General features: G+C 51.5%; 1 protein-coding gene across 1 annotated transcript; it reads left to right on the top strand.

Annotated features, from left to right (window-relative positions):
* Positions 1 to 231: 231 nt before the first annotated feature.
* On the top strand, positions 232 to 13,559 carry TBX2 (T-box transcription factor 2). The gene is made up of 7 exons (XM_069077879.1): positions 232 to 919; positions 2,636 to 2,903; positions 5,111 to 5,257; positions 6,388 to 6,464; positions 6,752 to 6,915; positions 7,372 to 8,018; positions 12,005 to 13,559. The coding sequence occupies exons 1-7, from the start codon at positions 525 to 527 to the stop codon at positions 12,452 to 12,454; spliced, it is 2,148 nt and encodes a 715-aa protein (XP_068933980.1). The 5' UTR covers positions 232 to 524; the 3' UTR covers positions 12,455 to 13,559.
* Positions 13,560 to 19,552: the final 5,993 nt, after the last annotated feature.

Raw genomic sequence — 19,552 nt, 5'->3', positions numbered from 1 at the left:
CCACAATTGGTCCAAAAAGCGTAAAATCAGCAATCAAGGGGGGCCTGGCTCGTTAGCGAAGGGGGATCAGAGAAGGGAAGGACATGTGAGATAGTCACAGTTTTCCAGAGATCACGACAAGATCTAACCACTCGCGCGTGGTCCCCGGCGCCGCGCCGGAGCCGGCCAGCCCCAGCCCGGAGCCCGGAGCTCCCAGCTCTGCTCTCCACACCCCGCCCCCCCCCCCCCGCCCCGAGCCGGGCCCCGACCGCGGGAACAGGGAGGAGCAGCGGCGGGAGGGTGGGCCCGAGCCCGGAGAGGAGCCGGCAGCCGGAGGAGGAGGAGGAAGAAGAGGAGGAGGGCGCAGCTTAGCACAGCGCAGCGGGAAGCCCCCGGCTCGGCGGCTCCGCCCGTCCCGGCGCTATCCGGGGGTCCTGGGCACAAAGAACTGACCGCCTTCCCCACCCCCCGTCTTCTCGTTTGAGCTACCGGGGTCGCGCCCCCTCCCCTCCCCCGACACCCCCCAACTCCTTTCGGATGCACCGATGAGAGATACGGCGTTTGCGGGGACCGTCATGGCATACCACCCCTTCCACGCTCCGCGCCCCGCCGACTTCCCCATGTCCGCCTTCCTGGCCGCAGCTCAGCCCTCCTTCTTCCCGGCGCTGGCGCTGCCGCCCGCGGCGCTCGCCAAGCCCCTGCCGGACCCGGGCCTGGCCGGAGCGGCAGCAGCAGCGGCTGCCGCCGCAGCCGCGGCCGAGGCGGGGCTGCACGTCTCGGCGCTGGGCCACCACCCCCAGGCGGCCCATCTTCGCTCTCTTAAGAGCCTGGAGCCGGAGGACGAGGTGGAGGACGACCCCAAGGTGACGCTGGAGGCCAAAGAGTTGTGGGACCAGTTCCACAAACTGGGCACCGAGATGGTCATTACCAAGTCCGGGAGGTAGGGGCCGGGCCCCGGGCCGGGAGAGGGCTCTCAGCGGGCCGCTGCCGCGCACGGCCCCGGGCACCTGGGTCAGCCCCCATTTGCCTCCCTTCCCTCTTCGGCGTTTCTCCCCACGCCTCACCAGCCTCTCGTCCCCTGCTCCGGGGCAGAGCCGAGGATGCTGTGAGGACAGGAAAGCCGAACCTCCCCGGCAGTCTCATGCTGCCTTCCCAGCGTTCCCACCCTCGGACTGACCCGGGTCCGAGCCTAGCTGAGCCCCGACTCCCTTGGGCTCCCGCTTCCGTCCTCCGGGCCCCTCAAGCCGGATGGCCTCTGCCTGTCCCTTTCTGGCCCCTGGCCTCCTCCGGCTGTCCCTCGGGGGTCGTTTGAGTATTTTATTCGTTTGCTCCAATGACGAGTTGACAATTTGTCCACTAGAAATAAGAAGGAAACAAAGCGCTGGGGTTTTGGTGAGGTCCCCCCCCTCCCCTTCGTTTAACGATGAAGGGAATTCTTTTTCTTAATTGGAGAAAAACCCAAACGAATAAAATAAAAAGAAAATAACCGCCCAAACAAGGAAGGAAACAACAACCGTAACAAAAACCACCAAACACTCTCCCCCCCCCCCAGTCCCAACACGCCTGGAGGCCACTTCCAAGTGGGTTCCCCTCTTCTCCCAGCGTGCTGAGTGAATCTAGAACCCATCCTTCCAGCAGTAGGGCTGGGGTGCGCCCCGGGAGCTGGAGCTCATTGCCTTTAGTTTCTTCCTCCTGGTCCTACTCCGCCACTTCTCTCTTCGCTCTGTCTCTCAGAACTCCGGGGCTATTCGCTGTTCCCGGGAGATCTAGGCACTTCTCTGAACTCACTTCTTCCACTGGGGCCAAGGGACGAGGATAGGGATTCCTGTTCGGGTTAACCTCATAGACTTGGGGGTTAGAGAGCGAGGTGACGGCCTAGTCCTCCTCCCTGAGACCCTGGGATTGAGAGGGGGAGTACTCCGACCAAAGGGTCGCTGGGCAAAGGCGCCTCTGGGGCCTGGCTGGCCAGGAGAGAGCCCTCTGAACTCGTTATCAGTCTTCTGGCCAGCTCCAATCAGCTCCTCAGATAGGAACCTTCCTCTTCCCTTCCCAGATCCCTCTCCCGGTCCGGCAGCCATCGCCCCCGGGCTCCCTCAACTTCTCTCAGACTCGCACCTCAGGATTTGAGGCAGACCCTGGGCTCTCTTCCCGGGCACTGGGAATGTCGAATTCCTACCATTATCCAGCGAGTTCAGACCTAAAAAGAAAATCCCAAACCCGGTTTCTACTGGGAGTAAAGAGGGAATTAGTTCAGGTTCCAAACCTACCCACCTCCTCCCCAATTGCCTAGGACATCATCTCTTTCTTTTACCAATGTAAACTCCCCAAACGGGACTTTTCTGGATTTTATCTGGATAATTTGGGCCAAAGCGGGTATTGTCCTGGAATTAATTGTCTGGATAATTGGGGGAGAAGCTGGCATGTTTTTAAAGGGAGGATTAATCTCTACATTCCTGGAAACTTCGTAGACCTAGTGTGACAACGGGTTTGGCCTTGACCGTTTTGGGGGCCTGTGAAGAGGAGGAGAGGAAGGGGTCTTCGGTGCTGGGGGGGCTAGGGCAGAAATGGGGATAGGCCTGGAGGGGAATCCTGGGATCCGGCCCAAGGGGACCACGCCGACGACCCAGTCCTAGTGTCTCCCCCCTCCCCCTCCCAGGCGGATGTTCCCCCCGTTCAAGGTGCGGGTCAGCGGGCTGGACAAGAAGGCCAAGTACATTCTGCTCATGGACATCGTGGCCGCGGATGACTGTCGCTACAAGTTCCACAATTCACGCTGGATGGTGGCAGGCAAGGCTGATCCGGAGATGCCCAAACGCATGTACATCCATCCGGATAGCCCAGCCACTGGGGAGCAGTGGATGGCCAAGCCAGTGGCCTTCCATAAACTCAAGCTTACCAACAATATCTCGGACAAGCACGGCTTCGTGAGTATTCTAGTCCAGACTGCCTTTCCGGGGCTACGTGTGTTGCGGGGTGGGGAAGGAGGGGGAAAATGAGACAGGCAACGAAGAACCAGGGCACAGGCTCCATTCCCCTCCCAATACCAGACTAGACCAGACCAATTTTGTGGCCAAGAATCTGGGGCTTTACAACTTTACTTAAGACGGCTGCTAGACCACAAGAAATCTAGCGGATCCCGTTTAGGAGATTTGCACACCACCAGTTACAAAGAGATCCACTTCTTTTCATCTGAGGCCTCTTTTGCCTGGAGATGTCCTTTTCCTGGGCAAGAAACCCAGATTGGCCTGGATCCTGACAGGGCCCCAAGCAGCCCCACCACTCCAGGCTCTCTCAGGCTATGTTAGGGCCTCGGGCTCCCCGAGCCCATTGCCCGAAGGGGCAGGCTATTGCGGGAGGGGGACTGGGGACTGTGTGGTCTACAAACTCTCCAAATTGGAGATTATTTCAGGGCCCTGTGGAGGGGTTGGGAGTCAGAGCAGTGATCTCGAGGTCCCAGCGTCTTAACTCTGGTCACTGGGTTTCCTAAGAGTCAGTCAGAAGTGGAGCCGAAGGACTAGGGAATAGAGGAGGATGGAAATGGCTGGCTCAGCTGCTGTACCCCAACCTGGTAGCTCCTTTCCCTTCTGACTAAGAGAAGGATGAATCCACAGCTTCAAACTTCTCACTGGATTCTCTCAGGGGTCCCCAGGTTATTGACTTCAGTGGGTGATGAGGAAGGACTGGGCCCTTGCCTCTCATCCTCCGAAGCTGGAGATGGCCTTAAGGTCATGGTTAGACAAAACATGGGACAAATATATTCTGTTGAGAGTTTTTCCCTGTTTCTCTACCTTCATCCCCCCCCCCCCCCATCCAAGCCAATACTCAGGGCTGGGAATCAGTTTCCAGAAGGGGTAGAAACTGGGGAGGAAGTCTGACACTGGGGGCTTTCAATGTCTCCCCTTCCCCACAAAATTGGGTACCTTTAGGACCCAAACTCCTTCACTTACAAAAAATTGTTTGGAAAGAAATAAAGGCAACTCTTTGGGGTGCTGTGCCCCTACATTCCAACTTTCTGGTCCTGAGAGCTTATCTTTTGCTCTCTCCAACCAGTCTTCCCCCAACTCTTGCTCCTGAATCATATTCCCCACTGTTTCCAATCCCTTTTGAGAAGGCCTCTTTTGGTAGAGATTTATTCGCTAAACCAGATACTCCCACCTTCCATGGGTGACTCTAAGGAAAGCCTATGAGCTTCCTCCCCCAGCTGAAATCCTGAACTAAATTGAGTCCTATGTCTCTAGGTGCACGTCAGACTACCAAGGAGAAAGGAGGGAGGAAAAGGTTTTGTTCTGTGGGGAGCTTTCTTTAACTAAGTTCTCTTCTCCTCTCCCCCATCTAAATTCAAATCAAATGCCCCACATCTTCGGAAAAGAAGGGAAATTCACTCACACCTGAAGAGATGAGGGCAAAAGAGTGACTGTCCATTCTGCAGGGCAGAGGTGGGATTCGATCATTGGGGTAATTTGTTTACAAAAGAGTGGAAGTAGAAGCGGTTTCTGGGTATCCCGATGGAGATGATCTTACAGAACCTGAGCTTGGCTGGTCGCTATGTTCTTCATTTTTCTGTCCTTTCTAAATGGCTAACAACAACGACGACAATACTATCCCTCCTCTTCTCTGCCCCCTGGCTGCCCTGGCTTTCTTCAACTCTCCGCTGAAGTCCTGCCTTTTGCAAGAAGCCTTTCACAATTTCCCTTAATCGTAGGGATTTCCCATTGAACTTACTCCCTATTTATTCTCTATATTTGTTTGTACAGAGTTGTTACTTGTTGTTTCCTCTATTAGCTGTGAGAACTACTTGAGAACAAGGACTTTTTTTTTTTTTTACCTTTCTTTGTATTCCCAGTGTTTAGCACAGTGCCTGGCACATAGTAGGCACCTAATAAAGGCTCATTTAGTGACTGGCTAATAATAATAATAAATATTAGTAATAAACGGGAGAATAGAACCCCCAGCTCAAAGAGGATTGCAATGAAGAAGTATCGAATTAACTGTAGACTTAGGTAGGGAAAGGGAAGGTCAGACTGAATACTGGAGAGAATGTGTGCTTGGCGGGAAGCCTGCCTAGTTGAGTAGGGAGGTAGGTCAGGAGCGCGCTCCTGACCTATCTTTCTCCGAACCCCTACACCCACAGACTATCCTGAACTCTATGCACAAGTATCAACCTCGTTTCCACATAGTGAGAGCCAACGACATTCTGAAGCTGCCCTACAGTACCTTTCGAACTTACGTGTTCCCAGAGACCGATTTCATCGCAGTCACCGCCTACCAGAACGACAAGGTGGGACCTTCAGGAGGGCGGGAGGCCCGGAGGGCTGCACTCTCCTTTCCTTTGCCTTCCCGACAGCCGTACCAGCTTCCCCAACCCCTACCCCCACCCCTATCCCGGTCTTCCCCGCTGGGGAGTAGGGAGAAACAGTTGGGCTCTCCCAGGTGGAGTTGTTTGCTTAGTTATTAACAAAGGATTTAAGGATCTTTTTTGACATCGCCCCCACCTATTTTTGCTCTAGGGCCGAGTTTAAACTTACCTGCTAGGAGCAGGTGAGGGTGGGGGCCTCTGGAAAAGCTGCCTGGAGGTTTTTTGATTCCATGTTCCTAAGCCCATTAAAATTTCGGGGAACCCTTGATGTTTTGGAGGTGGCAGGTGATGTAAGCGGATAAAAGCAATTTTTTTCACCGGGAGAGGGTGTGTTAGTATATCTGAAGCCTGCGGTCTAGGTAAAGCAACAGAATTAGGAGATTCAGACTACTTTTATTAAGTTTTTAAAGAACTTTTCTATTAAGCGGTTTTCTGTGGGACGCCCCTTCACCCTAATAAAAGTGGGGAGAGGCAGCTGGCTGCTGAAAGCGAGAGCACAAGTGTGTGTGTGTGGGTGTTTGGTGGAGAGGATTTGCTTCCAAAACAAAGTTTATGGTATAGTGGAGTTAAGTTATTAAGGAAGACCCAGTACCTCCCACCCTCACCGAAAGCCTGGACTTCTGTTTCAGGATCCCATAAGCCCGCCGTCCACCCTTCTGGGGGGTCCCGGAAGAATTTTCCATTGTCCTTTTTCACCACCACCACATCCACCACCCAACTGTGAGGAGTGATCTTGGCCTGGAAGGTCAAAACATTAGGTTCTATCCTTTTCTCATCCTTAGGGCCCTGGAATTAGGCAGCTGTTTCCACAGGCTCTGTACTCAAAATCCGCAGTAAGAGGAGGCAAGAACGCCAGATTTTGAGGGACAAGAACTTTGGGGGAGCAAGAAGGGTCACTACTCCAAGTGTAGTCCCTAAAATGAGCAAGGTCAGGGTCAAGATAGGGGAAAGCTAAGGAGGCCACAGTTGCATACGGAAGGGCAGGATAGTAACTCTTCCATGTCCCCAACCCACCGTGACCATTCCACTTGTCCGACTTCTCCCCACACTAGATCACACAGCTGAAAATAGACAACAATCCCTTTGCAAAAGGTTTCCGAGACACGGGAAATGGCCGGCGGGAGAAAAGGTGAGAAATATGGGGAGAGGGAGTGAAATAATTTTGGGAATCACCACTGTCCTACCATATTTTTGGCGGGGAGATTGCCACAAGGGGGTAGCTCCCAGGCCCTTCACCTGTTCCCGAACCCTTCCTCTGGAGTATGGGAACTTTGGAGGGACTAGTAATTTGTATTTTAGGGGCTCTGGCCATGGGGTAAGGGCAAGCATTGTCGCCAGGAACCCAAGAGAGGATTCTTTTATCCTTCCCCTTCAGCTTTTTCCTCTAATATCCCCTACTCACCCTTCTCTTACCAGGAAGCAATTGACCCTTCCGTCCCTTCGGATGTACGAAGAGCAATGTAAGCCCGAGAGGGACGGGGCCGAGTCAGATGCCTCCTCCTGCGATCCACCTCCACCCCGAGAGCCACCTTCCTCCCCAGGCACGGACCCCAGCCCCCTGCGTCTGCATCGCTCTCGAGGTGAGGGACGGGATGTAGAGAATGGTAGGTCTAAAGGGGGAGAGGGAGGGCAGAGGGATGAAAAGGCGGAACCAAAGAGGAGACCCGAGATGGGCGAAAGCAGAATATGATTGTTTACCATGCTAGCATTATGTTACTCTTGATCACAGAACTTTTAGAATACAAATAAAAGCAGTATTTGTGCGAGGGGCGTCAGATGAGGGAAAGACTGCAGAGAAGAGGGAGAGTCACTTTTACTTGTTTGTGAGATGTCTGAGGTGTGGGGAACTAAGGCGCCCTGAGATCTGGGAAAAGACACCTCCCCCCCACACACACACACACACGGTTTCCCTTCCCAATCCACGGGCACACTCGATTCAGTCCCAGAAACTCTAGAAGGCTTTCCCCAAATCTATGCTTTGAGCTTCATTGATCCTCAGTTTCCTTCCCTTTGCATTCCTCGATTCCTCTCTGCAGTGGACGACAAGCTGTGCGCTGCGGACAGCGACCCGGAGACGGAGAGACTTGGAGATGAGCGACCTGGGGGCACAATAGGGCGCAGCCCGGGCTTGGAGCCGGCCAGTCCCCCGCGCCTGGTCGAGTCCGAGCGCGTCCGGGAAAGGCGCAGCCCCGACCCGGGCAAGGAGCCGGGGGAAGGCGGCGGCTGCCTAGACGGCCCCTTCAGCCTGAGGGGCTTGGAGAAGGACAAGGCGGAGGGCAGGAGGAAGGATGAAGCTCGGAAGGAGGGCAGTGAGGTCAAGGAGGCAGGGTTGGCGCCCCTCGTGGTACAAACGGACAGCGCCTCACCTCTCAGCGCAGGCCACCTGCAAGGCCTGGCGCTGTCGGGCCACCTGCATGGCCAGCAATTCTTCGGTCCCCTGGGTGCCGGGCAGCCGCTCTTTCTGCACCCAGGACAGTTCGCTATGGGCCCCGGGGCCTTCTCGGCCATGGGCATGGGCCATCTGCTGGCCTCGGTGACTGGTGGAGGCAGCGGCGGCGGCGGCGGGGCCGGGGCGGCCACAGCAGGGCTGGACGGCGGAGCTGGGTTGGGATCTGCGACTGGAGCTGCTGGAGCTGCGGCCCCCTTTCCTTTCCACCTCTCACAACATATGCTGGCATCTCAGGTAAGCGAGAGGCCAGCCTGGGGACAGAGTTGGGGCGGGGATGGGGTAGTGGGAGGCGGGGAGTGGGGGCTGAAGCGAACAAGCAGTGAACCTTGGCCTTTGCAAAGAACCTCAAGGGTCAGCCAGCCAACCGCCTTGCCATGTGGGAGGCTAGAACTTCAAGGCCTTGTGGCAGGCAACGTAGAGGGTATTCTAGGGACAGAGACCAATCTCTTCAGCCTCCAGTGCAAACAGGCCTGCCTGCCTCGGCCCACTAACTCTCTTCCCAGTCGGAAGCCTGTCTAGTTAAGACTAGATCGTCACCGTGAACTGGAGGGACTTTAGGAACTTTACCTAAAACCAAACCCAGGAGTATGTGTCTGTGCTGCAATTGACTCCAGAGTGCCTGGGATTAACACTTAGATGTTTGCCTCAGGGTAGAGGCAGGCCACCCTGCTTCCACACAGTGGGGCATAGACCAGGTTTCTATTCTACAGTAGACAAACGGAGAAGAAGCTAGTTGGATATTTCTCTTTTGAATAACAGGGACCAAAAGATGTTCCTTCTCCAAGCCCATTCTTTCCCCAATCCCAATGCTTATTTTCTCAGCTGCTGATGTGTTCTGGTCTGCCCCTCCAGTCTCAGCATAGAAAGAAAAGGGAGAAAGGGAAATTTCTCTTCTTCAGTTCTGACCCCTCCCCCACACGCACCCTTAGGGTTAAGGCAAGGGCAGCCAGCACAGTTTCCTTTTGGGTTTGTGTAAATTTTTGTATTACAGTATCTGGGATTTCATTTGAGTGGGAAGCTCTCAGTGAAGGGTTCCATAACTATTACAAATCAGCAACTTCTTTGCAATTTATAGTCTTAGATTGGGCCACTGAGAGATTAAAAGACTTGTCCAGGGTCTAACATTTAGTACCTGTCAGAGGCATGATTTAAACCCAGGAATCCTGGCCTTGAGACTATCTATCCACAATGTTGTGCTGGCCCATTAATATTTGAATTTAAATGCTGGCCTCCTCAAGCTAAAATTTCTGAAAGCTTCCTTACTTTTGCTTCATATTAAAGAAAAGTTAAGAATAGGTCTGGGGTGGGGGGAGGGTAGCAGTGTGCAGTACTCAATTCTGTTCAGGTGATGTTAGCCAGTTTGGAAGCATTTCCAAATCTCCTTCATTCATTACTGCCACCTTCTGGGCCAGCAGAGGCTGGGGTAGATTTGACCCAATATTTTTATCTATCCCTCTTTTCCACCCCGTGGGAGTTCTGATCTCCACTAAGGAAAGCACCCAGCTGTAATTCTGAACCAAGTTTAAAAAAAAACCCAAGGGGCCCAGAAATAAAGCTTTGTATATTAGTGGAGTTATGCCCAGCTTAGTGCTTAGAGATCTGCAATAGGAGAGATCCTCAGAAAATCTAGAAGAATATTTCAGGAGCATTAGGTTGGAGGGGGACATCCTTTTTCAAGTCTTCTACAGGTCTTGGACGTTATAATTATTATTAATGTGTACTTTGACAGACAAAATGGCTTAGTGGATAGAAAGTTAGCATCATAAAGATCTAGGTTCAAGTCTTGTCTCTGATACAGGCAGACTGTGTGACCTTTCAAAACTAATTTCTCTGTGTCCCCAGGAAACTCATTAAGACTTTAAGTTTCCAAAGGGAGGTATCCACTTGCATTGGGAAAGAAAATTTCCTCATGGAGAGTTAGTTCCCTATACTAATTAAATCATAGGCCCAATAAAAAAACAGTAATTTATAACTTTAACAAAGTCTTTGGGAAACACAAACTGTAATATTAGTCGAGAGAGATTTATTATTCCCATTTTACAGGTGAGGAAACAGTCTCAAAGATTTCCCCAGTCATACTGTAGGTGAATGTCTTAGTAGGATTTAACCCCAGGTCTTTTCACTCCAAGTCAGTTCTTTCCTTGATGGGATAACCTCCAAGCCCTCAACCAAGCAGCATGGTTGGTGCTGATCTTTGGATACTTAACCTTAACTTGCCTTAGTTTGGCAGGTACCAGGTGGGAAAGGGGCAGTAAAGATTGGTCTCTAGAACTGAGTTAATGGTCAGGTGAGTCTTGCTTCAAGGCAAATTAGGTACTCAATGAATCCTTGCTTTTTTGTTTTGTTTTGTGATCTTGAATCATCAGTTTCATTCCAATTCATAGCCCTTGCCTTTAGGAATAGCCAAATTTGCATATCCTTGAGGAACCTGCAGATTTTTGTCTACTTCTCTATTTTGTCCCTTGTTAACCAGTTTTGCAAAGAAGCACAAGGAAGTTGATTTTTCCTTTTAGCCTCTCTCCCCTTGCTAGCCCTGGAGGCAGTCCATTCACCAATGGAAGGAAGGGAAAGATAACCCAAAAGTCCTAGCTATGTGGATTGAGAACACACAACTCAACTGTCTTATAAGACTTTGTCCTTGAAACTATTTGAAGCTTTTTAGCCCTTTAGAACACACTGAATAGGAAATGGGTAATTAACTGTCGGATAAATCAAGAGCTAATTGGTATTCCATTTACCTTCTGCACCATTCACCTGGCATGAATTCTCATAAAGCCTAGGCAAATGGACAAGTGTAAACCCCCTTTTCCAACTCTTCTGAATGAACAAGTTCTTTTTTCTCTTCTAGGATTCTGGGGGGTGGGGTGGGGAGAGAGAGTGAGGGTAGGAAAGGGAGGAAGAGAAAATACACATATATCTGGCATATATGGCTGAATATACAGCTTGATACAATCGGAAGAGCTCAGGATTTGGAGTCAGGAGTTGGGTCCTTATCCACTTACTATCTCTGTGACCTTAGGCATGTACTTTAATCTGTCTGGGCCTCAGTTTCCATCCCTGTAAAATGAGAAATTGGATTAGATCAGAAGTTCTTTAATCTCTCTCTCTCTGTCTCTCTCTCTGTCTCTGTCTCTCTCTGTCTCTGTCTCTCTCTGTCTCTCTGTGTCTCTGTCTCTCTCTGTGTGTCTCTGTCTCTGTCTCTCTTTCTCTCTCTGTCTCTGTCTCTCTCTGTCTCTGTCTCTCTCTGTCTCTGTCTCTCTCTGTCTCTGTCTCTCTGTCTCTCTCTCTCTGTCTCTGTCTCTGTCTCTCTCTCTCTCTCTCTCTCTCTCTGTCTCTCTCTCTCTCTCTCTGTGTCTGTCTGTCTGTCTCTCTCTGTCTCTTCATGCGTGTGATGGACCCCTTTGGCAGTCTTGAGAATCTTGGGTCCCTTCTCACAATAATTTTTTTAAATGCATCAAATAAAATTCTAAGAAAACGAAAGGAACTAATTATATTGAAATAGTCAGTAAATAGGCAGACTGATTATGTGCGATTTAGCAATTTCTAAGCATCGATGAACATAAGGGATATTTTGAGGTAAGTCCAACAATTGCAATCTGATATGAAACTATCTGTGATTTATAGCGGGGACAATTACACAGGTGTTGCTAATTCTATCGTGGTTTGTTTCCTACATTCAGAGTTGAAGGAAATGCTCAATTTCCGTGAGGGGTTTGTGAAAATAAGGATTTATTTTTTTTTCCCCATACAAGTTCACGGACTCCTGTTCGTTAAGAACACTTGGACTGGATGATCTCTAAGATCTCTTACAGCTCTGATGTCCTACTGTTCTAGCCTTCCAGAAAGCTGTATCTCTTACCTGGAATTCCTTTCTTCTCCTCCCTTCCTGATCTATCAAAAGTCTACCCATCTTCCAAGGCGAAGATTAAATTCTATCTTCTCTTGAAAGATTTACTTAATCACCCCAACTAAAAGTAGTTTCCTCCCTCCCTCTGAAATCCTATTGGCCTCCCAGTCACATATACTCACGTGGCATATACCAAATGCTACCTTGTACTTGTGGCTTCTACTCATCTAGACTGAAAATTCCCGAAAGGCACCGCCTATCTCTTTCCCTTCTCGAGTTCCATATGTCACCTTGCACATAGTATGATCATTTCATGTTGGTTGAACGAATTGATGTTGAATGAATGATTGACCTATTTCTTTGTTGATTTCAGGGGATCCCGATGCCTACATTTGGTGGGCTCTTTCCATATCCCTACACTTACATGGCAGCTGCCGCAGCCGCTGCCTCAGCCTTGCCAGCTACCAGTGCTGCCGCCGCTGCCGCTGCCGCTGCGGGTTCCCTGTCCCGGAGCCCTTTCCTGGGCAGTGCCCGACCTCGCCTTCGTTTCAGCCCTTACCAGATCCCTGTGACCATCCCTCCCAGCACCAACCTCCTCACCACGAATCTGGCTCCGGATGGCTCCAAGGTGGCTGGCAATAGCCGGGAGCCTAGTCCCCTGCCCGAGCTGGCGTTACCTAAGGTGGGAGGCTCACACCGGGGAACCCTGTCTCCCAAAGGCGTAGCCAAAGAGGCCGCCAGCGAACTACAGAATATCCAGAGACTGGTGAGCGGGTTGGAGAGCCAGAGGGACCTGTCCCCGGGACGCGAGTCGCCGAAGTGAAGGATCAGTGTGGACTAGGTCAACCCCCCCCTACCCCCCCCCCCCTAGTCTGCCCCCCCCCCCCCAGGCCCCCCCCCCCCCACTGACCCCTGTGGCTCCAGGATTTTGTACAGCACGGTATGGGTATTTATTTAAATAAAGGAGCGATGGGGCAGCACCAGCCAGAGATGGAAAAACCAGCCAGTCCAGTCTGGGCCATGGGCACTAGAGACGAGCTGGGGTGTTTCAGCTCAATCCCCAACCTGCAGCGAACATGGATGGAGTAGACTTGGAGTCTTCCTGGGGTCAATCCAGTAGTGCTCCTGAGTCAATATGGAGTCAATCCAGAGTCGATGTGGAGTCTCACCCTTTTCACAGCAGCCTTTGGGTGCTGGTTTGGGATTGAATAACAGGGAGTGCCCCTTCTAGGGGCGTGTTGGGAAGGGGGGAGGAAGGAAGACCCTATGTCCCCGGGCTCCTGGAAGGCTAGAGGGGGTCACGGGAGGGTCCCCAACATCCAAAGTCCCAGGTCGGGGAGGAGTAAGAGAATACGGAGGATAGGATGATATGGGATGGAGCTGGGGATGGAGGATGAAGGCAGAGACTTCCGAGAAGGAAGGAGGATGGAGTTGAATTGGGGACATAGCTGCCCCTCTCTCCTCCCAACAACCTACTCCCAGCAAAGGGCGGGACACCCCACCCTTGGGAGTACGGGGAGGAAGTTACCACCTCCCACCTCCACCCCTGATTCCCTCCTGGGGGGGGAGAAGATATTTATGAAATAAATGATAATTTGTGTAAATAAGCTTTAAGGTTCCCAGAATATGCAAATTGGTATTAATTTATTCAAAGGTGTACATTACCGTGTACATAATATCTAGAGTTTAACTCGTGGCATTTAATTTCGTTGGTTTTTTGTTTTGTTTTGTTTTCCGGGTTCCCCCCCCCCCCCATTACACGAGTATATCTATATTGTAAATGGTGGGGGAAGGGAGAGCTATTTAGAGCTTTGTGGCTGCCGGGGATTCGAGCTCCTGGAGGGAAGCGCCTGTAGGAGCCGCTCACTCCCCGCCCCTCCCCCGCGGCTGGCCAAGGCGCGGCCCCCCCCCCCCAGCACAGCCCTGACCCGTCCCCCTCCCGGGCCGGAGGCCACCTCAGGTTTTTTTTTTCCCCCATTCCGAAACGAGAACGAAACAAACCGAAAAGGAAAGAAAAGATTATTATTAATAATAATAAATAAAGAAATGAAGTGAGCTCTGAGCCGGGCCAGTGCGCTCTGTGGGCCGGGATGACGGAAGGGGGACCGGACGGGACCTGACACCATGGAGTTAGCCAGCGAGTCTGGGGAGAAGGAGGGAACTAGATTCTCCAGCTTGGGCCGGAGTGGGATGGGGGGCCTCTGGGGAGTCGGGTGGGGGCGGGGGGGGTGCCCGGCCGGCACTAGGGCCTCCCTCGTCTCCGGCAGCTGTTCCCTGGGCCGCTTTCCATTTATCATGTCGCCAATTAGCCAGGGCTTGGGGGAGGGGGTCAGGCGGGCTCGTTAGAGGGATAATGAGGGAACGGGACCCTGGAGACGTCGCCCTCCCTCCCCCGCCGGGTCCCTCCTCAGGCGGCGCCGGCTCCGGCTCAGCCCGCGGTCTGGGGACTGAGATCCGGAGCCTCACCCCACCCCCAGCCCAGCCCACTGGAGCTGGGGAAAGCAGCCATCCGTCTCCCCCCACCCTCCTCCTTTCTTCCCTACTCCGAGTCCATTCGTCCAGGTCGGGCCCGGGGCTCCCTCTGCCGGTCAGCACGAGCCGATGCCCACTCCAGGACTTTCTCAGGTTGCCAAGGTTCGAACGCCCCCGAGCGAAGTTATGCTGCACAGCTGGATCCAGCCCAGAGTGAGCCCAGCCAGCTGTGCAGGGGTTGTGGCCAAAGGTTCAGCCGGCCCCTCCACGCTCCCACACCTTTTCCCTTCAAAGCCAGGTCTTTGGGGTTCAGCCAAAAGTTTCAAAGAAATATCCAACTCCGAGGGACTTTTTTCTTTTTTTTTTTGGCTGGGGAGAGTAGGGTAAAGGGTGGTCCCAGGACCCTGCTTGCCTGTTTATAGGAGAAGAGTATGGTCTCTGCCCCCAGTCCCTTCATTTCCATCCCTTCCCCACCGCTGGACACGGGCGGGGGAGGGGGGCATGTCAAGAGGGAGAAGAAAGGCAGAAATAGGTGGAGGAAGACGGAGGGGAGAGGAATTTACTTGAAGACCTACTGGAATTACTCAGCAGGAAGGGTCTTAGAAAGAACCCCATTTATTTCTGTGCCTTGAGGGCAGGGAAAGATTCTTGCTTCCTCTATTTTAAAAAATCTCGAAGAGGTCTCGGAGTCTCGAAGCAAGATATACCTCGAAACGACATTTCCTGAGGTCTCATCCAGGAATTTCTTCTTTGCGTTTATCTACATTTTAAATCTAGAGGCTCATGGCTATTTCTCTGTCATCAGCTCCATTCCCGCCCCCGCTCCCCACACACACCATCAGAGTTTATGTGGAAATAATCTCCTTCTCCTGCCCTTGCCTTTAAATCCGCAAATCCAAATGTATCCTGCTCCCCTCATCCTAATATGATTTTTAACATAGGAGACAGGTGGAACTCTGGGATTATTCCAGGACTGAGTCAAGCCTATGACACCTGAAAACATTGATGATAGCATCCTCACTCAACCCCTCCCCCATCTTTCTTTTTTCTTACTTTCCTTCCTCCAGTTTTCTTCTGTTCATCCTTTTCCTTTCCCCCTTTCCCTGACTCTTCTCTGCCTATACCTTAAGTCTGTCAACAGTGTCAGCGATGTTTGGTGGATGGGAGAACAGGGGAAATCACTCAGGGAGCAAGAGTGCCTTGGGGAGCAGAGAGGGTGGAATTACAACAATCAGGTTTCGAGTGTTCAGCTCCTGCTTCCAGACTTCACCCCTTGCATAGCACTCCTGCTTCCTTGCAGACATATTTTGGAGTGTCATTTCACTGAATGTCTGGTATTGGTGACTCTGATTTGACTGAAGGCTACTTTCTCAAGGGTAGGGCCTGAAAAACCCAAGTTCTATAGTTCCTAGAAGATTTGTCATTAGGCTCCTAGATTTTGAGTTGGAGGTCCCTTAGATATCATGAAGTCCTCTCTCCCCCAGCCCCATTTTACAGACTTGAATACCAAGGTTTAGAGAAGGGAAGTGACTTACCCAAGGTTACACAGGGGGCAATGTCAGAATTTGAACACTGCTCCTCATCCCAAATCCAGTATTCTTTTGCAAAGGGACCTATCCCCTATGCCTTTTTCTACCCCCAGCCTCCAATTCTTTTTCTGGGTCAAATACCTTGGGGGGGGGGAAGGGGGAGGAGGAATTAGGCATCATTCATAGCTTAGAATAAATGGAGCTGGAAGTGGTAGGGGTCTGGGTGTGATTTTGAAGCATTAAGCTTTAATGAGGAAGGTAAACTTCTAGGTAGGGGTTGGCTTAGAACAATTTTGGACAGGCAGAAGACAACAGCTTAGAGGAAAGAGAATTCAGAAAGCAGGTGAGGGCAGGGAAAGTAAGAGGCTGCCAAAAACAAACATTGACTACATTGCAATCTTCCCACTACTCCCATCCTGGCACCTGCAGGTTTGGGGCACTAGTAAGAGGTTAAAAGTTTAAACGTTTTTTAGTTTAAAACACTGTTTTTCAAAATGTGCTGCAAGGGACCCTGAAACACTCCATGGTTATTGTTATTGTCAATGAACCTTAGGTAGTTTGTTAATAGGTGTTAAAATAATAATTTAGAGAATTTTACTACAAAGATTCTGCCAAAGTTTTGTTTAAATTGAGGGGTCCTACCATTGTGGAAATGTTTTGAGAAACACTTGCTTAGATCAAAAAGAGTACCCCCACCACCGCCACCAGAGGGGGCCTCTGGGTAAAGATGGGAAGGTCCAAGGTCATGTGTATCCTGGGAAGGCTGTACCTGAGCTAAAGATCACCAGAATTGAGACCTGAATTCTCCCCCCTCCCAAACCTAATTGTCTTACCCCCTCCCCTTCTCCAGGAGCTGTCAGATTGGCACTCAGCCCTGGCATGGCTGCAGAAGTTAAGGCTGTCTGGGAAGGGGCTAAGCAGACATACTGACGCCTCTTCCCCCCCCCCCCCACCTAAAGGGCAATGGGCACTCCCCTCAGTGTCCAATTAGACCACCCCCCACCAGAGCTCTGCCCCTTGCCCCCATTGTCCTGCTCTTCTGCCAATTAGTAAGGCTCCTTTAGAAATATAAATCGAAGTACTGCAAAGAATCCTGGAACTACAGCCCTGGAAAGACCTCAGAACTAGTCCAGTCCCCTCATTTTAAAGGAGGAAATACGCTCACTTTCTCATAATACACCTCTTTCCAAAGTCCTTCTTAACCATTTAGGATCTGAGCACTTCATGCTCTGAATGTAGGGAAGTGGTGGTGGGATTAGGGATAGGAGTGGGATGAGACAGATGTGCCTGCGATTTGGCATGTGGTGATCTTTGCTTTACTTTAGGACTGTGTGTGATTGTGAATGTCAGTAAGGGACCCTGTGTTGTGAGAGAGACACTAAAATGGTTTCAATGACAATGGGACTTTTAAAAATACCTTTGATCCAAAGGATAGAGCCCTTGTGCTAGAGAAAGACCTGTTACTGCTAGGTCTCCATTTCTCCTTTTGTGATGGGGGAGTGAGGAGATTTTTCTGAATCTCCCCCTACTGTGCCTCACCTCCCTACATTACCCGGTTTTCTTCTTCCCTGAACTCCAACTCAAAGGGAAAACTCCACTGGGGAGGTACAAGTGCCTCCTATCAAACCAATCAACCAGCAAACATTTATTATTAAATGCCTTCTATTTGCTAGCTGCCAGAGGTACCAAGACAAAAGTAAGACAGCGCTTCGCACAAAGAACTTTTTGCCCTACAAACTCACAGATAAGTAAAATGCAGGATGAAGAGAGAATAAATAAACCATGCTTCTAACAAATGGAGAATGAGAAGTCTGAAAGAAGGTGGCACACTTGAACTGAGCCCTGAAGGCAATTGACTTAGGTATAGAGCTTCCCATGAAAGGAGGCCAAACTGTGCAAATCGGGTGTGGGGGAGACGGAATGTCCCAACTCAGACAAGCCTGAGGAAGAAGAAACGTGCATCCACTGCCATAAAAGGCTGAATTTGAGAGCTCACAGGGGTACACACACACACACACACACACACACACACACACCTATCAAATCAATCAACCAGTTGCTTGCTTTGGCACTATGCACACACACACACACACACAACTTCACAATCTTTTGTGCACATAACACTTCGCTGACACATTTTTACTTTCTGAGAAGACGGAGAGGACGCGATAAGATAAGGGAAATTAGGGGTCTCGAGCCTTGAGTCCTCCACCCCAGGCTCCAGGTCCACATCCTTTCGTGCTTTAAGACATCTGAAGGCATTAAACACAAAGTCCTGCTCCCAAACAAAACTGGGCACAGATGTGTTGGGGGAACAAATGCGACTTGGGCACCGCCCAGAACGCCAGGGGATATTTGAGGAGGGTAGGGCCTTTGAAGTTTGAAAATTCCCTTAGGTCAAAGGAGAAAGGGTGGTGGGATGTCGAAAAGGCCTCATCTCAATGGAATGTACTATTCGTCTCTTTATGACCTCACCCCCCACCCCGGAACAGCAGCACCTTAGATGGGAGTGTGGCTTTTTAAGAAAGACGGAGGGGACGAAACTCCAAAATAGGCACCTCTAAAGAATGGGGTGACTCCTGAGTGGAGAGGGGCCGGTATATTGGGTGAGGAGAGTAATACGCCCACCCCATCAAAGTATGTGTTTGCCTAAAGGAATATTCTTTCTTTAGAACCTTACTTCCAGCCCCTTTCGGGTTTGCGCTTCCATAGGAAATCTTCCCCCACACACCACCTCCCGCCTCCTTCCACTGTTGCACATTGAACTCAAGAAACCCGTGCGCACCCTCCCAGGCCTAAGGGTGCCCCATTCTTCTCCTAGTCCTGTGACTGAAGCCCCTGTAGCTTACTGATCCTCGCGTTCTCCTGGAGCCACCCTCCATTAGGAGCTGCGCAGCTTTGGGCCAGACAGCAAGCAAGTCTCGGAAAGTGGGACGAAGCCCTGGCGTCCCAGGACAATCCTTCATTTGACCACTAGATGGTGCTCCAGGGCAGAGGCCAGAGCCACTGACCATCAAGTGAGCTTAAGACTGGAGCGCGCACCTGCTGCGTGCTGTGTTCGCCACGCGGGGACAAGCCGGGGGGCTTGGGACTCCCCCGAGCCCCGAGGGAACCGACACCGGGACAGGCAAAGTGGCTCCACAGGGACAAGGGGACCCAAAAGTTTGAGGCTTAGCGAAGAGGCCGGGGAGAGAACCTAGACGGGTCTGAAACCCCGCTGGGTCTTGCGTGAATCTCAGAAAGACTCTACCGTGACTTTGACCTTCCTACTCGAGCCTGGGCTGCTTCAACTCCTCGAACCCGGCAGAGACCCTGACCGGAGAACCCAGAGTCTCCCGGCAAAGGAGGGCGGGAACGGTCAAGCTCCGGCTCATTTGGGCTAAACTTGAAAATCCCATCGCTAGATGGGGCTGGCGGAGCCCGGATCCCGGAGCTGAGTCCCGCTCCCAGCCCACCCGGGTGATCTTAGGCAGCCTTGCCGCCCTCTCTGCCTCTGGGGCCCGCAGACTCCCAGGCACCAGGGTGCTGTTCTTACCCGCCCTTACAGTGGGGGAATTCTGCCAAAGGGAGGGTTGGGGGTGGACTGCAGTTAAGAAACACCCACCCCCAGCTTGTCTTGAACTTGCTGACTTGTAGTTATCAAGCTCGGTGTAGTGGAAAAATCACTGGATGTGGAGTTTTAGGGCCTAGTTCAAATCCCATTGCTTACTAACATTATGACCATAGATATAGGTTATTTAACCTCCTTGGGCCTTAATATCATCCTCAGTAACAGGAGGAGGTTAGAGTAGATAATCTTTAAGGCTCTAAATTTATGTTTCTACCAGATCGGGATTTTAAATTTTGGGGACAAGCCCTGAGTCAGCCACTGAACTGCTGGACCTCACCTTGCCTATCTGGAAAATGTCAGTGGCCATGTC

The sequence above is a fragment of the Petaurus breviceps genome, unplaced genomic scaffold, assembly GCF_028583685.1.
Source record: "Petaurus breviceps papuanus isolate PSGF00001 unplaced genomic scaffold, PetGlider_PUasm1.0 91023, whole genome shotgun sequence".
Taxonomy (NCBI): domain Eukaryota; kingdom Metazoa; phylum Chordata; class Mammalia; order Diprotodontia; family Petauridae; genus Petaurus; species Petaurus breviceps.
The sequence above is the reverse complement of the archived record's forward strand: the minus strand, read 5'-3'. Positions and strand labels throughout refer to the sequence as shown.

Coding starts and splice junctions, on each gene's coding strand:
- TBX2 (XM_069077879.1), top strand. CDS start 525: ATGAGAGATACGGCGTTTGCGGGGACCGTCATGGCATACCACCCCTTC. Junction 920..2,635: donor GTCATTACCAAGTCCGGGAG/GTAGGGGCCGGG, acceptor TCCCCCTCCCAG/GCGGATGTTCCCCCCGTTCA. Junction 8,019..12,004: donor AACATATGCTGGCATCTCAG/GTAAGCGAGAGG, acceptor TGTTGATTTCAG/GGGATCCCGATGCCTACATT.